Here is a 21,754-nt window from a genome sequence, read left to right on the forward strand (position 1 = left end):
ACATCGGGCCCTCATACCACCCTCATGGAGTCTGTTTCTGACCGTTTGAGCAGACACATGCACATTTGTGGCCTGCTGGAGGTCATTTTGCAGGGCTCTGGCAGTGCTTCTCCTGCTCCTCCTTGCACAAAGGCGGAGGTAGCAGTCCTGCTGCTGGGTTGTTGCCCTCCTACGGCCTCCTCCACGTCTCCTGATGTACTGGCCTGTCTCCTGGTAGCGCCTCCATGCTCTGGACACTACGCTGACAGGCACAGCAAACCTTCTTGCCATAGCTCGCATTGATGTGCCATCCTGGATGAGCTGCACTACCTGAGCCACTTGTGTGGGTTGTAGACTCCGTCTCATGCTACCACTAGAGTGAAAGCACCGCCAGCATTCAAAAGTGACCAAAACATCAGCCAGGAAGCATAGGAACTGAGAAGTGGTCTGTGGTCCCCACCTGCAGAACCACTCCTTTATTGGGGGTGTCTTGCTAATTGCCTATAATTTCCAACTGTTGTCTATTCCATTTGCACAACAGCATGTGAAATTTATTGTCAATCAGTGTTGCTTCCTAAGTGGACAGTTTGATTTCACAGAAGTGTGATTGACTTGGAGTTACATTGTGTTGTTTAAGTGTTCCCTTTATTTTTTTGAGCAGTGTATATTTTTTTTAAACTAGCATATATATTGTGGTCTAGATTCAACCCATGGCACTACGGTCACATATGGTCATATGAATGTAGATTTGATAGAGGACTGGCCACCCCTCATAACCTGGTTCCTCTCTAGGTTTCTTCCTAGGTTCTGGCCTTTCTAGGGAGTTTTTCCTAGCCACGGTGCTTCTACACCTGCATTGCTTGCTGTTTGGGGTTTTAGGCTGGATTTCTGTACAGCACTTTGTGACATCTGCTGATGTATGAAGGGCTTTATAAATACATTTGATTGATAGATTTTGTTGTGGATTAATACATGAAGAAAACAAAACATTTTTATTGTCATAAATGTTATTGTTTATAGCCTAAGTAGTATCACAGAAATCCTCCTACAACCTATTACAGATCACATGGTTAAGTATCAACATTGAAGGTAGAATGGAAAATAGCAATTAGTCGATCCAAGATTTGCGCTCAGGAGATCATGTTATGTGTGAGAGCGATGCGCAACGAGTAAGGAAGGTGGAACGGTGTATGTTGGGGAAAGGGTCTTGTTTCTATCCCAACGCTGCTGCAAATCTCGACCTGGTACAGACACACCGTTTTCAGTAAAAATTTGTTCTAACTAATGCGGGTGTCGTTATTTGTAGAGCCGGACAGGCGCGCGTGTATGGAGCTTTTTAGGAGTTGGGAATGCTCGGTAAGCACGTTAGATCCTATTCTTATTATTAGGCTTCCTGAATGAGGACACGGATGGATTTCGTGGCACTGTTGTCAAAATGACTCGGACTCTCACTCTCCTCGCTTTCCTTTTCACTTTGTTAAAATGTAAGTATTTAATGTATGTGAATTTCGATTGCATTGTCAGTTCAGTTGAAAAATCTTCTCTCAACAATGGGTTGTTGTTCTTGTTGTTCTTGTTGTTGTTATAACTACATCTTCAGAAAGGAGGTTCACTTTTGTAATTCACGTACAGTGCATGTAAGAAATTATTTAATTTAATGCCAAATTTCCTTGAGTGCATAAAGGTGTTTATTTTATTATCAAAGAGGAACATAGTTCAACATGTATTGATGCCTTAATTTCAACAACCATATGTCTTAAATAAATTAGATACAATACTGTCAAGAGAATAAAACAATATTTGTATTACCCTTTATTAGGTCGCACATAGGACAAGCAGTGAAGAACATTCACAGGCTAATCAGCCAACCTGGCCTAAGAGCATTTCATATTATTTACTTTAATCCGACACACTCCATTTAGTATGATATGTTACGTTTGGTATGGCATGTATTAATTTATGGATATCAATCAACCATTTGAAATGAAATGTTATGAATTACAATGTGTATGATATATTACCAATATGCAAAACCTACAATATGATACGATTTTGCAAATGTACAAAATGTTACGAATCTTCAAAAGGTATGATATGTTACGAATTCCAATTTGTTGTGGCAACGTAGCTAACACTAATGCTAGCTAGCTGGCTAACATTAGCTACGCTAGGGGTTAGGGTTAAGGTTAGGAGTTAGGTTAAAGGGTTAGGGGTTAGGGGAAGGGTTAGCTAAAAGGATTAGGGGAAGGGTTAGCTAAAAGGGTTAAGGGAAGGGTTAGCTAATATGCTAAGTAGTTGCAAAGTAGCTAAAAAGTAGTAAGTAGTGGAAAAATTGATAATTAGCTAAAATGCTAAAGTTGTTCGTGATGAGACTGAAAATTAAACCTTTGGGTTGCTAGATGTTAGCATTATATGCCCACCCACCTTTCATTTTTGCCATAAATAACCTTCTGTCTTATGTAACCATACCACACGTAAAAAAATGTTACATTTATTAAATGTATTATTATTTTTATTTTCGTAACATCTCATATCGAACATCTCATTCCAAAATCATGGCCATTAATATGGAGTTGGTCCCCCCTTTGCTGCTACAACAGCCTCCACACTTCTGGGAAGGCTTTACACTAGATGTTGGAACATTGCTGCGGGGACATGCCTCCATTCAGTATTAGTGAGGTCGGAGGCCTGGACAAGTCTCTGAATGTCCTTGAGTGGCCCAGCCAGAGCTCAGACTTGAACCTGATCGAACATCTTTGGAGAGACCTGAAAATAGCTGTGCAGCAATCCCCATCCAACCTGACAAAGCTTGACAGGATCTGCTGAGAAAATTTGGAGAACCTCCCAAAATACAGGTGTGCCAAGCTTGTAGCATGATACCCAAGAAGACTTGATGCTGTAATCCCTGCCAAATGTGCTTCAACAAAGTACTGATTAAAGTGTCTGAATTTACATGGTAAAATAATGGTTAAATAAAATAAAAATTGTCAAAGACTCCAGCCACCCTAGTCATACTGTTCTCTTTGCTACCGCACGGCAAGCGGTACTGGAGCGCCAAGTCTAGGTCCATGAGGCTTATAAACAGCTTCTACCACCCAAGCAGTAGGACTACTGAACATCTCATCAAATGGCTACCCAGACTATTTGCATCTCCATAGACAAACATTGGTAGTAGAATGGCCTTACTGAAGGGCTCAGTGACTTTCAACGTGGCATCATAGGATGCCACCTTTCCAACAAGTCAGTTTGTCAAATTTCTGCCCTGCTATACTATTTGCATTTCCCCCCCCCCCCCCCCCCCCTCTTTTATACTGCTGCTACTCTCTGTTATTATCTATGCATAAGTCACTTTAATAGCTCTACCTACATGTATATATTATCTCAATTACCTCGACTAACTGGTGCCACCGCACATAGACTCTGTACCGGTACCCCCTGTATATAGCCTCGCTATTGTTATTTAACTGCTGCTCTTTAATTATTTGTTACTTTTATTTCTTATTTTTCTTTAGGTATTTTTCTTAAAACTGCATTGTTGGTTAATGACTTGTAAGTAAGCATTTCACTGTAAGGTCTACACCTGTTGTATTGGGCGCATGTGACAAATAAAAGGTGATTTGATTTGATTTGAATAAAACAAATGGTAATATAATTTTTTTTTCTAAAAACCTGTTTTTGCTTTGTCATTATGGGGTATTGTGTGTGGATTGATGAGAATAAGGCTGTAACGTAACAAAATGTGGAAAAAGTCAAGGGGTCTGAATACTTCCAGAAGGCACTGTATAGTGTTTATTTCAATGCAAATGCTCTCTCTTATCATGAGGCACTAAGTCAAACCTGTTACAGTAGCCTTTACAATCAGTCAGCAAATATAAGGGCATTCTCGGTATTATCATAGAAAACATGTTGTGTGTATTCACTGTGCTCTGGTTAAAGGAGGAGTTTGGTTAAAAGGTTTCCAACAAATGGGTATCAATTGGCCACAATAACACTGATTAAGGAGCTCTGACCGGCCCTTCTCAGGAAGAGAGTAAAGGATCATATATCACACTTTGCCTATACAGTACACTGGCCATTTACAGCACCTTCTTGCAAGCGAATTTGACAGTTGGGATAGATGCTATGTGTAGATTTTTACTTGTCCACTCTGTCTTGTTTGGTTCGTTATCATAACATGTAGGACCTGAAAATAAAGCCAGGGAAAATGGCTAAAGCACACAGACCTGGCTGGTGACCAGGCTACATAGTATGTCTGTGCTCAGCGTGGAGAACCTGGCAGTAATATTCTAACCACACAGCTAAATGCCACAGTGTTCTGTAATCAGTAGGACCTCTGGCATGTCTTGAGGGCCAACACTGAAATCCAGATAACAGGATATTTTTTGCCTGCTGTTTTCTATTTGGTCAAAAGACATGCACCTCCCAATCTCGTCATAGATGCAATTTTTGAGAATGCAGTATTCTGGAGCGTAGAGCAGAGTAACCTTTTTAAAAGTCAACCATTGCTGATTCAGTCACTCTATTAACACCGCTGCCCTCTCCTGCCAATCAACATAATGTCAATGCCACACTTTTAAAATTGTTGCCATTAAAAGGAATGTACATTCAAATCAAATGTTATTTGTCACATGCGCCGAATACAACAGGTGCAGAGCTTACCGGGAAATGCTTACTTACAAGCCCTTAACCAACAATGCAGTTCAAGAAATAGAGTTAAGAAAATATTTAAAAAGTAAAATAAAAAATAACACGAGAAAATTACATAACAATAACGAGGCTATATACAGGGGGTACCGGTACCGAGTCAATGTGTGGGGGTACAGGCTAGTTGAGGTAATTTGTACATGTAGGTAGAGGTAAAGTGACTATGTATAGATAATAAACAGTGTCAATGTAAATAGCCATTTGAATAATTGTTCAGCAGTCTTATGGCTTGGGGGTAGAAGCTGTTAAGGAGCCTTTTGGACCAAGACTTGGCGCTCCGGTACTGCTTGCCGTGCTGTAGCAGAGAGAACAGTCTACTTTGGTGACTGGAGTCTTTGACAATGTTTTGGGCCTTCCACGGACACCGCCTAGTGTATAGGTCTTTGATGGCAGGAAGCTTGGCCCCAGTGATGTACTGGGCCATACGTACTACCCTCTGTAGCGCCTTACGGTCAGATGCCGAGCAGTTACCATACCAGGCGGTGATGCAACCGGTCAGGATGCTCTCGAAGATGCAGCTGTATAACTTTTTTAGGATCTGGGGACACATGCCAAATCTTTTTAGTCTCCTGAAGGGGAAAAGGTGTTGTTGTGCGCCCTTCATGACTGTCTTGCTGTGCTTGGACCATGATAGTTTGTTGGTGATGTGGACACCAAGGAACTTGAAACTCTCGACCGGCTCCACTTCAGCCCCGTCAATGTTAATGGGGGCCTGTTCGGCCCGTCTTTTCCTGTAGTCCACAATCAGCTCCTTTGTCTTGCTCACATTGAGGGAAAGGTTGTTGTCCTGGCACCACACCGCCAGGCCTCTTACCTCCTCCCTATAGGCTGTCTCCCCTTTCAAGACCCAGTTGATACACGCACACACACACACACACACACACACACACACACACACACACACACACACACACACACACACACACACACACACACACACACACACACACACACAGTGTAAAAGCCCTTCTCAGCAGGTAGTGATTAGTAGTTTGAGTTCTGCTCTCCCATTGGCCAGTGCTCTTCACCTCTGGGTAAGGAGTGTGGATGTTTGACAGCAGCCTCCCAGGGCTTTGACAACATGCCATCTGTCTTGTAGAGGTCCCATTGTGTTTGATGGGAGTCCAGCCGAGTGACTGATGATAGGGGTAGCCATGAAAACATGCACCAGTCTATTGTCTGTTGGACACTCCCGAACTCTCAACTCTACATGAAACTATACCTCGATAATTAGGATTTGTGGTAATTGCCTGGCACAAACTGTCACATGGGCCTGTCTGATAATACACTATTGTGAAGAGATCTATAGTCAAAACATGTATCTTATTTTTACCTACTATAATCCATAAATGTGAATCAATACTATGCATGCCAGTCTAGTAGAGGAGAGTCTGACTGCATCACTTATTGTTTTTATAAGAAACAATGTGTTGAAAATTCGAAATTGTTTGCATAGTCAATTTACACACAGCACGGACACACACACTTACCCCACCAGACATGCCACCAGGGGTCTTTTCACAGTCCCCAAATCCAGAACAAATGTAAGAAAATGTACAGTATTATAAAGAGCCATGATTGCATGGAACTCCCTTCCATCCAAGATTGCTCAAGTAAACAGTAAACCTGGTTTTAAAAAACAACGCCTCTCCCCTATTTGATCTAGATATTGTGTGTATGTACTGAAATGTAGGCTATGTAACATTTTAAATGTATGTATATCTGTCCTTGAGCTGTTGTCTATTAATGTTCAATATTATTTCATGTTACATGTTTTATGTGGACCCCAGGAAGATTAGCTTCTGCTATCGCAACAGCTATTAGGGGATCCTAATAAAATACCAAATATCAAACCATGAATCTTCAAATTAATATTTTTCAGTGCAACAGTCTTAGCAGCTATTGTAAAGATTACTCCAAGGCATGTACCTTTTGACTAAGCATTTTTCTCCAAAACAATTTCTCCTGACTGTTCTACTCAGCTACTCTCTGCTACTGTATGACAGAGCATTACTCACTATAGAGGAGGGCTGGTGGGGGAAGAGAGGGTTGTTGGTGGAAGAGAGAGTGTTTTATCGCGTCCCTGTCCTTCCTCTTTCGGGGAGGGGGGGGGGGGGGGGGGGGGTAAACTGACCTTCGCATCGTGGTGGTATTCATGGCTGGAGCTCATGGCTGATCATGAAGCTTTAGGCTCTGGCTCTGCAACAGCAGAATCGTTAACATTCTGCAGAAACATCTTCCCTCCCATATCGTGGATATTAATTATTCCGTAGAAAGGCTCCAAAGCCCTCATATATTTTTTTCCTATTTATTTAACACGGCCCAAGCCCTATCAGACATTCAGTTTGTTTGGAGTGATATTAAACACTTCCAGGTGCAAGGGTATAAAAACCAGGAAGTGTCACAGTAGGTGTTTTGCTCTGCTCCTCTTTGTCCTGGGTTGGGGAGCTGAAAGACTGAAGTCAGCAACACAGTCTTCATCCAGTCCATACGGGGCTATAAAACATGCTCCATTAAACAACATAAAAAGACAGATGTGACAGTCCAATTATAAAACCAGTGACTAAACACAACAGATACAGCCAGTGGGTCTTTTTTTAATCGCACAGTAATCTAGTTTTTTCATTGTCATAACACAATTGCAATAAAGGTACCAACTCTGACTATTTCCCGCAATTATCTCCAAATCACTGTTGACTCTTTCCACAGGTGGCAGTTGTGCAGACTCAGAGGAGCGTCTGATGAATTGGCTGCTTAGAAACGATCGCTACAACAAGCTGATCCGCCCAGCTGTGAACAGGACAGAGCGGGTCACTGTCAAACTACAGGTGTCCCTGGCCCAACTCATCAGTGTGGTCAGTCTCATGATAGCCATTCCATAGAGCCAGTTAGAGGCCCTGAGACGGAGAGGAGAGATGGGGCAGATGAGGGAGACCACAGAGGGAGAGGAGAGAGCAGAGATGAGAAAACAGAAAGGGAGAGCAGAGCTCAGAGAAGTCAGTGGTAACCATGTTAATTACTTACACAAATTCTACTGAAAGGCCCTGGCCCTAATGACAGCATGGGTATAGGATGGATCTGGCAGGGCTCTCCGTCTCTGTCATGTCCAGATTGAAACTTCAGCTCATTGCCTAAGAGCTGTAAAGCTTAGGAGAGGACGTTGGAGTCCCACACTGATTTACAGGGTCCTCCCTTCCTCCCTGCCCTGGCATGGCCCAGAGAATATCATCAGGACACATACAGTCTCTGTTTATGGCCTCTTATTGTCCTCCTCTTTGGTAATTGAAATTTGAATGTCCTGTAAAGTGTAATGGTATGAGAAGTGTGACATATTTGTTTCAAAGCATTGTGCTGCTGCGTGCATTGGAGGTTTGCCCACTCTGCTGCCCACTCCTTTTTAGGGGTGTTCGTTTTACTTGCTGTTCAGAGTTGATGCAAGCGCTCTGTAGATTTATCAACAGGTCCAACGGCGCTCAGATGGCAGATGTGTCCCAGGCGAGGGTGTCATTTATCTTAACAATTGACCCCATGTGCAGGGAATTTATTCGGTGTGAAAACACATCTCTCACTTTTACTCTCTTCTAAATCAAGCATGTGCACTAGATGAATGTGTGCTGGAGTCTGTATGTGTGTTTTGTCATTAAACATGCTTTGTGTCTCGTATAGTAAATAGTCTGTTTTTAAATGAAGCTAACACTCCACTGCCTTTTTAATTTCCAGAATGAGAGAGAGCAGATTATGACCACCAATGTTTGGCTCACACAGGTAAGTGTGAAGATTATGGTCCTATCGTATTAATCATTCATTACTCAGTCTGTCCCCTCGCCCGTCTCCAGCTCCAGTGTCCTTCTCATTGAACCTGAATTGAAGCAGAACTATGGCTATGACTCAGACAATCCGGAACAGAACAGAATGATAATTGTGCCCACACCCTTCACCACTTTTCATTTCAATGATAATTAATTGTGTAATTGGGAATGATCTGGTGTTGGCAGAGAGTCCTTATGTGAATGAGTGTAACAGTCAGAACAGTGAGGGTAGCCTATCAGTTAAGAGCGCTGGGCCAGTAACCGAAAGGTCGCTGGTTCGAATCCCCGAGCTGACTAGGTGAAACATGTCTCTATGTACCCTTGAGCAAGGCACTTAACCCTAATTGCTTCTCTAAGTCACTCTGGATAAGAGTGTGTGCTAAATGACTACAAAATATGTAACCCTCTGTCTCTCTAGCACTGGGATGACTACAGGCTATCATGGGACCCTTCTCAATATGATGGCATTGACAAGCTTCGTATTCCTTCCAGACACATCTGGCTGCCTGATATTGTGCTCTATAACAAGTAAGTAAGCATTGTCCAGATACATTTTCCAAATGATGAACATTTTCTCATGTAATTTACGGATCATGAAAATCTAACTTGTGATAGTAATACATTTTCTCATAAAGACATAATAGATTTCTGTAATAGAGTCCTCTCCCCCTACCTCCCTCATCACTCTCTCCATAGTGCGGATGGAACCTATGAGGTAACAGTCTTCACCAATGCCATTGTCCAGTTCAACGGCAGCATCGTCTGGCTCCCTCCGGCCATCTATAAGAGTGCCTGCAAGATCGAGGTCAAGCACTTCCCCTTTGACCAGCAGAACTGCACGCTCAAGTTCCGGTCGTGGACCTACGACCACACCGAGCTCGATTTGGTCCTGAAGACAGGGGTGGCCAGCATGGACGACTTCACTCCCAGTGGGGAATGGGACATCTTGGCCCTGCCGGGCAGGCGGACGGTTAACCCTCTGGATCCTACCTACGTGGACCTCACCTATGACTTCATCATCAAGAGGAAGCCGCTGTTCTACACCATCAACCTAATCATCCCCTGTGTCCTCATCACCTCTCTGGCCATCCTGGTCTTCTACCTGCCGTCTGACTGTGGGGAGAAGATGACTCTGTGTATCTCAGTCCTCCTGGCCCTCACTGTGTTCCTCCTCCTGATCTCCAAGATCGTCCCTCCCACCTCGCTGGACGTGCCTCTGATCGGGAAGTACCTAATGTTCACCATGGTGCTGGTGACCTTCTCCATCATTACCAGTGTGTGTGTGCTCAACGTGCACCACCGCTCCCCCAGCACACACACCATGCCCTCCTGGGTCAAGGTAGTGTTCCTCAACAAGCTGCCCCATCTGCTCTTCATGAGACGCCCGCAGAATAACTCTGCCCGCCAGCGGCTACGCCAGCAGAGACAACTCCGAGCTCGCAGGTCCATCCTGGCGGACCTGGGCTACCCTGCCACCACCACGTCCAAAACAGCCACCGCTGCCGCCATGTCTTCCTCTTCTGCCTTCCTCTCCTCTGCCTCGGCCTTCGCCTCCCCGAGACACTTTTACAACAAAGTCACAGCTCCGCTGGGGTACACCCACACCTTCAGGAAGGGGGAGGCCCGCTCCACCGAGTTCCTTCCCAACAGCTTCCCCTCCTCCCAGGACCTCCGCCAGAGAGGCAGCCCAGACTGGGGGGGAGATGTCCAGGAGGCAGTGGACGGGGTCCGCTTCGTGGCTGATCACATGATGGGGGATGATGATAACCAGAATGTAAGTGAACCATGACCGTGTCAATGGGGTTAGTGTTGTGAAATGAGCTGGAGTTAGGACTCAAAGCAGTGTTTTTTTATCCTTGGTCCTGCAGAGACGTAGTGTGTACAGCTTAGTACTTTAACACCTGACTCCACTAATAATCATGACCTTGATCAGCTGGACCAGTTGTGTAAGTGCTGGGCTAGGACAAAAGCCTGCACATGCTGTGGTCCTCAAAGACCAGGAATGAAGAATACTAGGATGTGAGGTAGTTGAGAATAAAATCCAGTAAAATAACCCAGACAGTTGTAATAGATTGTTTTCTTAAACAAATCAATGTAAAAGTGAGGTGACCAGGCTTGAAAAATGGCCACATTCAAAAACTGCTAAGAACAGCAGAGGAGAGGGGTGAAAGGGTCAATAGCTTTTACAAGGTCTGGCTCAGTAATATTTAGACTGGTGCTTTCGCTTTGTTTCTTCATCTTATATTACATTTGCATAATTTTTTACTCATCAATCACATATTGTACTCCATACCCGTACAGTACAAATAAATAAATATATAAATACAAAAATGCATGAAATGAAATGTATGCATTCACTACTGTAAGTCGCTCTGGATATGAGCGTCTGCTAAATGACTAAAATGTAAAATGTAAACGTAATAACCAATTTCTGCATGTCACAGGTGCATGACAGTAATGTGACCATACCTTGCTATCTGTGTGTTCCCAGGTGATTGAGGACTGGAAGTATGTGGCAATGGTGGTGGACCGTATGTTCCTGTGGATCTTTATAATAGTGTGTGTGACTGGAACCCTGGGTCTCTTCCTCCAGCCTCTATTTCAGCATTCAATAGTCCCCATCCAGCAGCCCAGCTCAGACACACCCCGTACCTGAACACCCCCAAGAAGTATGGGGGTCAGACATAGAAACAAGGGTCATAGCCCATCAACCAACGCCATGTGGCCTACAGCAATACAAGTCTCTGTATCTCTTTCTGTTTCTACTACCTGGTCCTAACATGACACAACGGTACAATGAAGAGTTGACTTTTTTCATGTAGTTGAAGCAGAGATACAAAGATGTCCCTCTAAAACCAGACTGAAAGTACAAACATTACCCGGGTGGAGTAATAACCCACAAAATACAGAGATATGTCAGATATCATTTGACTCCTATCCATGTTATATCACCCTGTTGTTGAAATGTAAAGTGTTATGAAAAAAATCTATAAATGTATAAAAAGGTCAGTGAGTTTGATTAAATTCATTAACACCCAATAAAGTCTAAAGTGGTGGAGTACTTCATGAAATGATGTTCAGCGTGATAAAATAAAATAGCTTGACTCAGTTAAAGCAATTTTCAAAGTGCAAATCAGAATATTAGGTCACATTAATAAGATGGATATTGGGCAAAATCATGTAGTTCAGAACATTATGACCCAAGCTAGGGTGTTATAGAGGCCTCCTAACTGATACACCCCATATATAAAATGAGTTGGTGTATGAGTTACAAGTCTATCACCTGTGAATTACTGGGGATATTCCCCACAGATGTAGGACTTTGATGCAATAAACAGTTCCAGTTTAAAAACATATTTGTACTTTTTATTTGGTTATATGTAAGTTTCCTGATTTATCCATGAACAGAAACATAAAGACAGAAGCATAAACATAAAGGCAGTAAGCCTAATAGTTCAACATTGACAGCCACACAAGAAGTTACATATTGTGCCATCTACTGGCCACATTGTAGATGCACACTCTGGCAACACATCCGTTGACGTTGCACCGACTCTCTTGCTATAAGTGTCAATCTCTCCTTTGATCAATCGCCAGAGCCCTGTTTATCACCGACTTTCTGTCACATCAGCTGCTAATGACAAGGCAAAGCAGCTTTGTTCCTGACTCATTAAACATGTGAATCGCCTACCTCAACCGATGATATGTGATTACACTGACCGGTATATCGCACTGACTTCCAGGAAATGTGCAAGCTGCGTGCTTTTCACCTAATAACGTATATATGTTTTATGCCAATAGAGTTTGAATTATTGTACCCTTCTAATATGCTTACACATCTACGAAAGAGTAGCCTCTTTACTAAATGGGATCTTTATCATCTTTGTTGGTCTGTCTTGCCAATGTTTATAGTACTAAAACCTATGTCTTGATGTTAATGTTTCTGTTTTTTGTTTTGTCTGAATTTTGGGGGTGGAATTACAATAATAGTGTTCAAATAATTGTAAATAATGCTTTATCTATACAGCCACACTGGCATGACAATAACATAACAGCACACATCTGCCTTATCAGCTCGATAAGCACAGATGTAACACGTTAACACAGCCCTCAGAATTGTCTACAGCAGCAGGCCATTATTATTTTTGACATACCTTTGGAGAGACCTTGGCAATAGGCAGGATTCCTACTCTTAATGAAAGTGGATTGATAGTTTGAAGCTGCATCCAAAGTAATACATTGAAAGGGGGGGTTGCAGGTTAATGGAAGTCTAGCTTCCGGTATGAGGTGTGTGAAGGTTGCTTGTCAAGAGGGGGTTGGAGTTGGGGTGCCTGGCCTGGGCTTTGTGTGAGCTTTAGTGTGCAGTTGAGAGCGTCTTTCAGACTCAGTCGATGACCTCTCTTGGAACTACCCACATCATATTCTTCCTGTAATGCGATTTTGCTTGAATACCTTGCACACACTGTAAAACACATTGGTGCGTTGTAAGTGTTTTATCATAACGCTGCTGTTAAACCTTTTTCCTGGCTCTGCCTCTGTCCATTGTGACTTGAGGAACAATAGTATATTGTGTCATGCACGTAAAAAGTTACCAGTTAGCACAAGACGTCGATGACTGAATGGTGCAACAGTATACATCTGTCCATGGTGAGGAAATGTTGCTTCGCGTGAATTGAAGTGGTCTTGCCCTTGAAACCCCAGATACTGTACCTTTCCCCTCAGTTCTAACACTCACATGGTGTGCCACTTTACATTATACAACAGTCTACCCCAAGTCAGCCAGGTATGTTCAGCTGCTTTCATACATCTGAACGAATCATTGATTCACTGTCAACAAGGAATTTCGTTTGAATTTGTAAACGGAACTCCAGTAACGTCCTCATAACCCCACCCAACTAGTCTCCTAGCCCCACCCAAATAGAAATGAACGATCAGTTATCGATTCTGTTGAGTTGAAGAACTGCATCCTACAGGCCTAGGCCAGAAATCAAATACATGACGTTCGTTATTAGTGATACATACAGTATATACAAACGACGAATATGAAAGCAGTTTAAATGGCGAGGTGACTCCAATTCCTGAAATTACCCGGCCGTGGGATTTAAAGTGGCGACGTTATGATTGACTACCCTGGTTTCGCACCCTCCCTCTCCTGCATCCCTCCATCCCTCCCTCACTCCGCGCGCAGGGTGCTCCCCAGCATCTGTAGCAGCTTGTCGGCACCGCGCGCTTTTATTACTTCCACTTCCCACTTTCTCTCTTCTTCTGCCTCCTTCTGTCGTCCGTGTCCTGATAGATTGAGGATTCATTTTCTGCAATCCTTAACAATGAACGTCCAATTTTTCTTCATTTTTCCCACCTTTTCGTTTTTTCTTTTCCTTTTATCGGGTGAGTAGCGCATAGTTTACCTTGATATGAGCCCTCTACTTGTTGCTTTAAGTGCAATCATACTGTATTCAGTTCAAGTAATATCAGATACCGAACATAATGATGGCCAATAATGACAATGATAAAACGGAGTATTGTTGCATGGATAGCCTATACTTGGAACGCCTATAAAGGGCACAATTAATATAAATTAAATGTTATATTTTAGTTATTGGCCTATTGTTTTTTACATTTGTTGGCGTGGATGTCATTAAGAAGTAGACAGTTTAAATATATGATTTGTGTGGTTTCCTGATGTTTTTAGTGAACCTCAAAATCAGGAGAACTGACGTTTTGTTCATTATGGGCTATAGCCTAATACTTTCAGCAAAGACGTCAACGTTATAAACCATTCCCATATTTGTCGCACCTGTTTGTTTTTTTTTTTTTTAACGGTACGTGCCATTCATTGTATATAAACCATTAATAAATGGTTGTACATTTATTTCGTTTATTGAAAAGCAAAGCATGTTGCTGACATTTGATGTAAATCTTAGGTCAGTCAGATGTGTGATTTTTTGATTCCAAGGTAGCCTACTGTCTGAGTCATTTCCATTGGGCTACTGTATGAAATATGACCTTCAAAGAAAATAATGCCACTCTCCCTGTTTGCCAATCTAAGCTGGGAAAAAAACTGTCTAACTGAAAACGAATAAACTAACCTACCTGTTGAATTAACTCAGGGACGAAAATATAGCATATAGTTAGAAATTAGGGACAAATGAGGGATTGTCATTGGCTAAGGAGAACACCAAATAAGGCCAAAATAATTAGTCACTCAGGATCAGTCTACTCAACAACAAGAATACTGAAAGATGGACTTGTCCACTCCATCACCATAGGCTACAACAGGTGCTTTAGCTTTAAGTTTTACTGATGCTGTCTGTGTCTAACCCTCCATCCCCACCTCTCTTATTCAGGAGGCTCCTGCTCTGAGGCAGAACACAGGTTGTTCTCAGTGATATTCTCCAGCTACAATCAGTACATCCGCCCAGTGGAGAATGTGTCTGAACCAGTTATCGTGCAGTTTGAGGTGTCCATGTCCCAGCTGGTCAAAGTGGTGAGTGTGTGTGATCGTGGTTGTGTGAGAGAGAGAGTGTTTGTGTGTGTGTGTGTGTGTGTGTGTGTGTGTGTGTGTGTGTGTGTGTGTGTGTGTGTGTGTGTGTGTGTGTGTGTGTGTGTGTGCGCGTGCACGTGTGTGTGTGTGTGAGAGAGAGAGAGAGAGAGAGAGAGAGAGAGAGAGAGAGAGAGATGGTGATTGCGTCCTCAGTGCCTCTGCTGTATGTCTCCCTGGGGTTTGAGAGTTTCACTCTCGGACAGTGGAGCGTATATCACACAGTACAGTCTGTGAGAGGCCAGTCTCTGACAGGGAGAAACAAATCATTCCATAAATAACGTATTGAGCACAGAGCCTCTGTGCATTCTCTTAAATTAATATGCATTGATTCAGGGTGATGAAAGTCCATGTTGAGAGCAGCTGTGTGGGAGGATGGAGGCGTCCAACTCAACTATATGTGAATGGTCTCATATGAGAGACCAATGTGAAGAGTTGGGCATGGTTCGGGTGCTATCCAGGACATCTGAAATGTGTCCTGCTGTAAATAAGACTCTCTGGGTCCAGTGGGTGATATCAGCCTGAGCCTGGACCCAACGGAGCCTGTCACAGCGAACGACTGCGTGGGAGTGTGGTTGGCCAAGAGAAGATGGGAAATTTCAGCTCTTCTCTCACTCCTCCCATCTCTGAGCAGGCAGCCCCTTTCGCTCAATCACTGCCACTTCGAATGAGTGCCCCTGGTTTTAATTTCTGGTTTTGGCCGGGGCGCACTGTGAGGAGATTGGACGAGGAGAGCGGCAGCTGTTTCGCCAGTCTCAAACTGCCCCAGAGTGGATTACTTTAATTACACAAAAAAGGGGAGGGAGGAAGGGCATCATTCACAAATGAACAGATGTATTATTATACCACAATACTGTCTGGCCCCTTATGTAACAGGGATCTTGATGTGCTGGGTATTGCCACATAAAATCACTCAGGAACTTACTCCCTGTGTATACTTTACAACATAAAAAAATAACACATTTGGGCCACTTTGTGCTACATCAGGCCTTATACAACTAGCATTGAAATAACCTGTGTGATTACTGTAACAGATAGAATCTAGGTACATTCAGTTAAGGAGCACTTATCCATGTCTTGCCATGATCTGTGTTTATTATGGTTCCACATTGTGAGCAGGTTCACGTTAAATATTGAATAAAACAGGGCCACCACGAGTCGATTCCATTTCAGTAAATATCCTCCGTAGAGCTTTCCTTTGGAGGAACTGGGCTCCAATCCAGAACCTCTCTTTACTGAACATGACACAGAGATAGAGTATTTCTCATATTTCCCTGACCTCAGCCCGTTTAACAGCACAGAAGAACTTCCTGTTTTGATGGATTACCATTATTTCCTCCCCATGCCTCACGCCCCTCCAACCCCTCTACAACTGGGATACTTCAGCCTACTTATAGCTGGACTATTAGCTTATTTAAAACGCCCATTCTTCCAGGTGGCTCAGACATAATCTCTCATTTAAATAATGTACAGTCACTGGTTCCTCAGTCTGCCTGGAGGGACATACAGGGCTGGCCTAGTTCTGCAACCCCAGAACCACCTGTACTGTATCGACCTGCAGCAGTCTTCCTCATCTTAGAGCCAACACCTGGAGTTTCTCCTGGGAGCTCATCAGGACACATTAATGGTTAATATTATGAGCTGGGTTCTGTCTGTCTGTCTGTCTGTCTGTCTGTCTGTCTGTCTGTCTGTCTGTCTGTCTGTCTGTCTGTCTGTCTGTCTGTCTGTCTGTCTGTCTGTCTGTCTGTCTGTCTGTCTGTCTGTCTGTCTGTCTGTCTGTCTGTCTGTCTGTCTGTCTGTCTGTCTGTCTGTCTGTCTGTCTGTCTGTCTGTGAAAATCTAAATTGTTTTTGTTCGCCTCCTCTCCTCCGTCCTCAAAGGTAATTGAGGAGCGAAGGTGAGGAGAGAAAACGTGGAAACAAATGCGCTTGTATGAAATGAGACTCTCCTTCTCCACTCAGGCAAATAACATTTATAGGGGGGGAATCTCTAAATAAATGTGTAAAGTGGTCAAAACTGATTAAGCTGGTTGTAGAAAACATTTTATAGATAAGAAGATAAGTAGCGTATCATTTTTAAATGTGTCCATACTTTTCTCCTTGTAAAAAAACAGCAGCTGATTCAAAGGGTGTGTCACAGATCATTGAACACTTCCACACTAGCCACCGAAAGGATACTTATGAGTATCCTCTGTGAGAGGACGATATAGAGGAGTGGAGGACACTTCTCCGTTCGCCTACTAAACTATTGACGCTCTCCTCGACCACTCAACCATTTAACGGTTTCTGGGTCATGGAGGAGAGGAGGACAGAGTCGTCAAGGAAAGGACAGACTTTTGCCCAATTGAGAATCTCCCTCTCTCTCCTTTTTTCTCTATTTTTTTCTTTTTCCATACTCCCCTCTTCCCTTCCACCTGAGCTGAGACAGTGTCAGGCCCTAACTAGCACATTGTGAGAGACAGCCTGCAGCCCGAGGGCCTAGAGGTTGAAGCCTTCGTATAGTGTATGGCATGCCTCTGGGCTGGAGGACCCAGGTGTTCCTGTCCTCCTCCCTGTGTAACTCCAGCCAGGGTTAGACCCAGGACAGAACGCTCTGTTCACCCTGCCATCCTGTAAGGAAGATGATTGCTCCTGACAGCGTGCCCCCTTTCTAACTCTGAAATATTCCTACAGTTCATGAACCCCCACATTTTGCCTCTGGTCAACTTGTCCTTCTGAGAGTAAATTCTTCTTTTCTGTTTCTCAGGATGAAGTTAACCAGATTATGGAGACAAACCTGTGGCTGAGACATGTAAGTACAATCTTCATCCATCTCCTACTGTATGTGTATATGAATTACTGTTTAAACAAATCACTCCACTACATCTACCTGACCTACTGGGCTCCCGAGTGGCGCAGCGGTCTAAGGCACTGCATCTCAGTGCTAGAGGCATCACTACAGACCATGGTCTGATTCCAGGCTGTATCACAACCGGCTGTGATTGGGAGTCCCATAGGGCGGTGCACAATTAACCCAGTGTCGTTCGGGTTAGGGTTTGGCCTGGGTAGGCCATCATTGTAAATAAAAATGTGTTATTAACTGACTTGCCCAGTTCAATAAAGGTTTTAAAAAATAATAATAATAATAATAATTAAATAAACTATCATACATGATTCCTGGAGGCCATAATGATATCTTACATTATTCATCAGGAAATTGCTTTTAACCCTCCGGATATCCTTCTGACAGAGGTTTATGAGCCATAGATTTACCCTGCCATGACTGGGTTACATTTCTATCTAGAGATGATGTGCCATGACTGGGTTACATTTCTATCCAGAGATAATATGCCATGACTGGGTTACATTTCTATCCAGAGATAATATGCCATGACTGGGTTACATTTCTATCCAGAGATAATATGCCATGACTGGGTTACATTTCTATCCAGAGATAATATGCCATGACTGGGTTACATTTCTATCCAGAGATAATATGCCATGACTGAGTTACATTTCTATCCAGAGATAATATGCCATGACTGGGTTACATTTCTATCCAGAGATAATATGCCATGACTGGGCTACATTTCTATCCAGAGATAATATGCCATGACTGGGCTACATTTCTACCCAGAGATAATATGCCTGGCTCGTGACTGGCTCGGCTGTATTGACTGTGACTGAGTTGTTACCATATACACACGGTCCCTTATACTAGGTATGTTGACGAACAGATGGTCATGTATAAGATGAATGAGGGTTAAGCACAGATGTGGATATGTGGTTCAAAAAACGTGGCCATCCATTAATTGTCAATGGATCAAACATATAGAATGTAGAATTTGAAATGTGTGTGTGTTTTATGAAACAGTATTATCTAATGAAATGAGACAACCTACTACCTCTTCAGATCTGGAATGACTACAAACTGAGGTGGGATCCCAAAAACTTTGGAGGAGTGGAGTTCATTCGAGTGCCTTCCAGCAGGATATGGAAGCCAGATATCGTGCTGTACAATAAGTGAGTTAAACAAGAGTTATGTCTACACAACAATATTGATCCATGCAATTGCAATAATAATATGTACCGTGCTTAACTGAGTTCAAGGATTTCTTCGATGACATTGAAATGACAGAGTAGATGATCCAAAACCAGGACATGACACTCATTTCTTATATTAGACCATCATATACTGTAGATGTTTTATGTAGTTACTAAATATTCTTAATGGCGTGCATGTAAAGTCGATCAGACAGTGTTATCAAATGATGGAGCCTCAGGGCTTCTGTCTGATTAATTTAGCTGAGGGACAATAGTCTGTTGTTTATATTACATCCTTCCAGTGTAATCTTCAATGACTCATCCACCCTCCTCCATCCCTGTTTTCTCTGTCTCGCGCTCTCTCTCTCTCTCTTTTCCCTCTCTTTCTCCCTCTCTATCTCCCGCTCTCTATCTCTCTCCCTTTCTCTCCCCCCACTGTTTCTTTCTCTCTCTCTTTCGCTGTCTCCTCCCCCCTCCCCTCTCTCTCTGCGCAACAGTGCAGTAGGAGATTTCCAGGTGGACGATAAGACCAAGGCCCTGCTTCGCTACAATGGGGATGTGACCTGGATCCCTCCGGCCATCTTCAAGAGCTCCTGCAAGATTGACGTTACCTACTTCCCCTTCGACTACCAGAACTGCACCATGAAGTTTGGCTCCTGGACGTACGACAAGGCCAAGATAGACCTGGTTCTGATTGGCTCCACCATCAACCTCCATGACTTCTGGGAGAGTGGCGAGTGGACGATCATCAACGCCCCGGGTTACAAACACGACATCAAGTACAACTGCTGTGAGGAGATCTACACAGACATCACCTACTCCCTGTACATCAGACGGCTGCCTCTCTTCTACACCATCAACATGATCATCCCTTGTCTGCTCATCTCCTTTCTCACTGTGCTGGTCTTCTACCTGCCTTCTGACTGTGGGGAGAAGATCACCCTCTGTATCTCTGTCCTCCTCTCCCTCACTGTGTTCCTCCTGGTCATCACCGAAACCATCCCGTCTACATCGCTGGTCATCCCCCTCATCGGGGAGTACCTCCTCTTCACCATGATCTTCGTCACCCTCTCCATTGTCATCACCGTGTTCGTGCTGAACGTGCACTACCGCACGCCCAAGACCCACACCATGCCGTGCTGGGTGCGCAGTGTCTTCCTGGGGCTTCTACCCAGGGTCATGTTCATGACCCGGCCGGAGAGGGACCCTGAGAGGCTGCCTGGGGGGGTGGTTCAGCAGCTGATGCCCCCAGCCTCGCGGCCCTGTGTGGTCCACACCACAGGAACCCTGCAGGGGCAGCAGAAGCCCCTGGTCTCCACCGTGGCTGCCAGTGTGCGCCCAAACCTGGCCCAGCGACAGCGCCTCTTCATCAGCACGGAGCTCACCAACCTCAATAACCTTAGCCTTGGTGGTGGTGGTGACTCGGTCAATGCGGGCTCCAGCTTCCTGTGTCGCGAGGGCCGCTGCAACTGCTGCTGGCGCCAGAGGTCCACCAAGCTGCCCACTGATACCGGAGGAGGGGGGGGAGGGGTGGGGAGCATCGGGACCCACAGTGGAGGAGGGGCTGCTGGGATTGGGGGGGTCTGTGGAGGCGGTGGAAGCTCCTGCTCCAGCTCAGAGTCTCTGGATGGCAGGCTGAGGACCCTGTCCCCTCACTTCTCACCGGAGATCAGGGAGGCCATGGAAAGTGTCAAGTACATCGCCGAAAACATGAGAATACAGAACGAAGCCAAGGAGGTAAGTCGAGACGTATCACATGTATATCATTCACAATAGCTAAGAAAATATTCAAGGTCTATATCTACCATTTAGTGTCTCTGAAAACTGTCTTTCAGGTCCAGGACGACTGGAAGTACGTTGCCATGGTGATCGACAGGATATTCCTGTGGGTGTTCATCTTGGTGTGTATCCTGGGGACCGCGGGGCTCTTTATCCAGCCCCTCCTATTGTTCGATATGTGACCCACTCATACACACAGCAATTACACAGTGACTGAGTGTTTTAAATCATACATGCACAGTCATTTTGTGTATCACCCAGTGATGCGGACCAAAGAAGCTGAGACGAACCAATACTGTGAACGGAAGGGAACCAGATTATGGAGGAAGGCAAGCTGCTGCCAGCTGTTCCATGTCACTTCTCAGTATGTAGATACGTTTCTGATTGCTAAAGTGTGGTGTAGTAGGGATCTCTTAGTTCCTGAGGACCAGACTCTGAAACCGGGCAACGTATAACTCCCGTACTGCTGCCTACCCATTCCCTTTTTGTTTGCTTTGTGTAAATGACTTCATCGTAGTGTCACTTGATTATGACTGGCACAAAGAACCACACTATCGTCAACAAAAGGACCGTGGCTAAAGGAACATCTATTGGACCAAAGGATCCCAAACACGTACATAGCAATGACTGGTTAAAGGGGCTTTCCCGAAAGCACACAACAAGTATCTCAAGTCAATTTCACAGCTTATTGAAGTCATATCATGTTTTCAAATGTTGAATATCACGGAGTCATTTTGATATTGTTTATTTGTGAAATATGAATGTCTCCTATAAACACATGCTGTATGTTCTTATTTACTACAGCTATACAGTACCATTCCAATCTGATTCTAATGCTCATTAAGATTTCAGTGAACCACAGTGTCATATAACATACGGATAAGCTATTCATAAAAATCACAAACTGTTGAATATTAAAAG

At 43.9% G+C, this 21,754-nt stretch overlaps 2 protein-coding genes across 2 annotated transcripts; both read left to right on the forward strand.

Moving 5' to 3' along the window:
* The first annotated feature begins 1,012 nt into the window (after positions 1–1,012).
* Positions 1,013–11,836, forward strand: LOC106587228 (neuronal acetylcholine receptor subunit beta-4). Its single transcript, XM_014175411.3, has 6 exons — positions 1,013–1,463; positions 7,393–7,538; positions 8,404–8,448; positions 8,911–9,020; positions 9,189–10,266; positions 10,984–11,836. The coding sequence occupies exons 1-6, from the start codon at positions 1,415–1,417 to the stop codon at positions 11,146–11,148; spliced, it is 1,593 nt and encodes a 530-aa protein (XP_014030886.1). The 5' UTR covers positions 1,013–1,414; the 3' UTR covers positions 11,149–11,836.
* Positions 11,837–13,458: 1,622 nt separating this feature from the next.
* On the forward strand, positions 13,459–21,656 carry LOC106587225 (neuronal acetylcholine receptor subunit alpha-3). The gene is made up of 6 exons (XM_082969465.1): positions 13,459–13,880; positions 14,840–14,979; positions 17,778–17,822; positions 18,924–19,033; positions 19,552–20,791; positions 20,890–21,656. Exons 1-6 carry the CDS (start codon positions 13,610–13,612, stop codon positions 21,013–21,015), a joined length of 1,932 nt encoding a protein of 643 aa, XP_082825591.1. The 5' UTR covers positions 13,459–13,609; the 3' UTR covers positions 21,016–21,656.
* The last annotated feature ends 98 nt before the right edge of the window (positions 21,657–21,754 follow it).

The sequence above is a fragment of the Salmo salar genome, chromosome 26, assembly GCF_965601325.2.
Source record: "Salmo salar chromosome 26, fSalSal1, whole genome shotgun sequence".
Taxonomy (NCBI): Eukaryota; Metazoa; Chordata; class Actinopteri; order Salmoniformes; family Salmonidae; genus Salmo; species Salmo salar.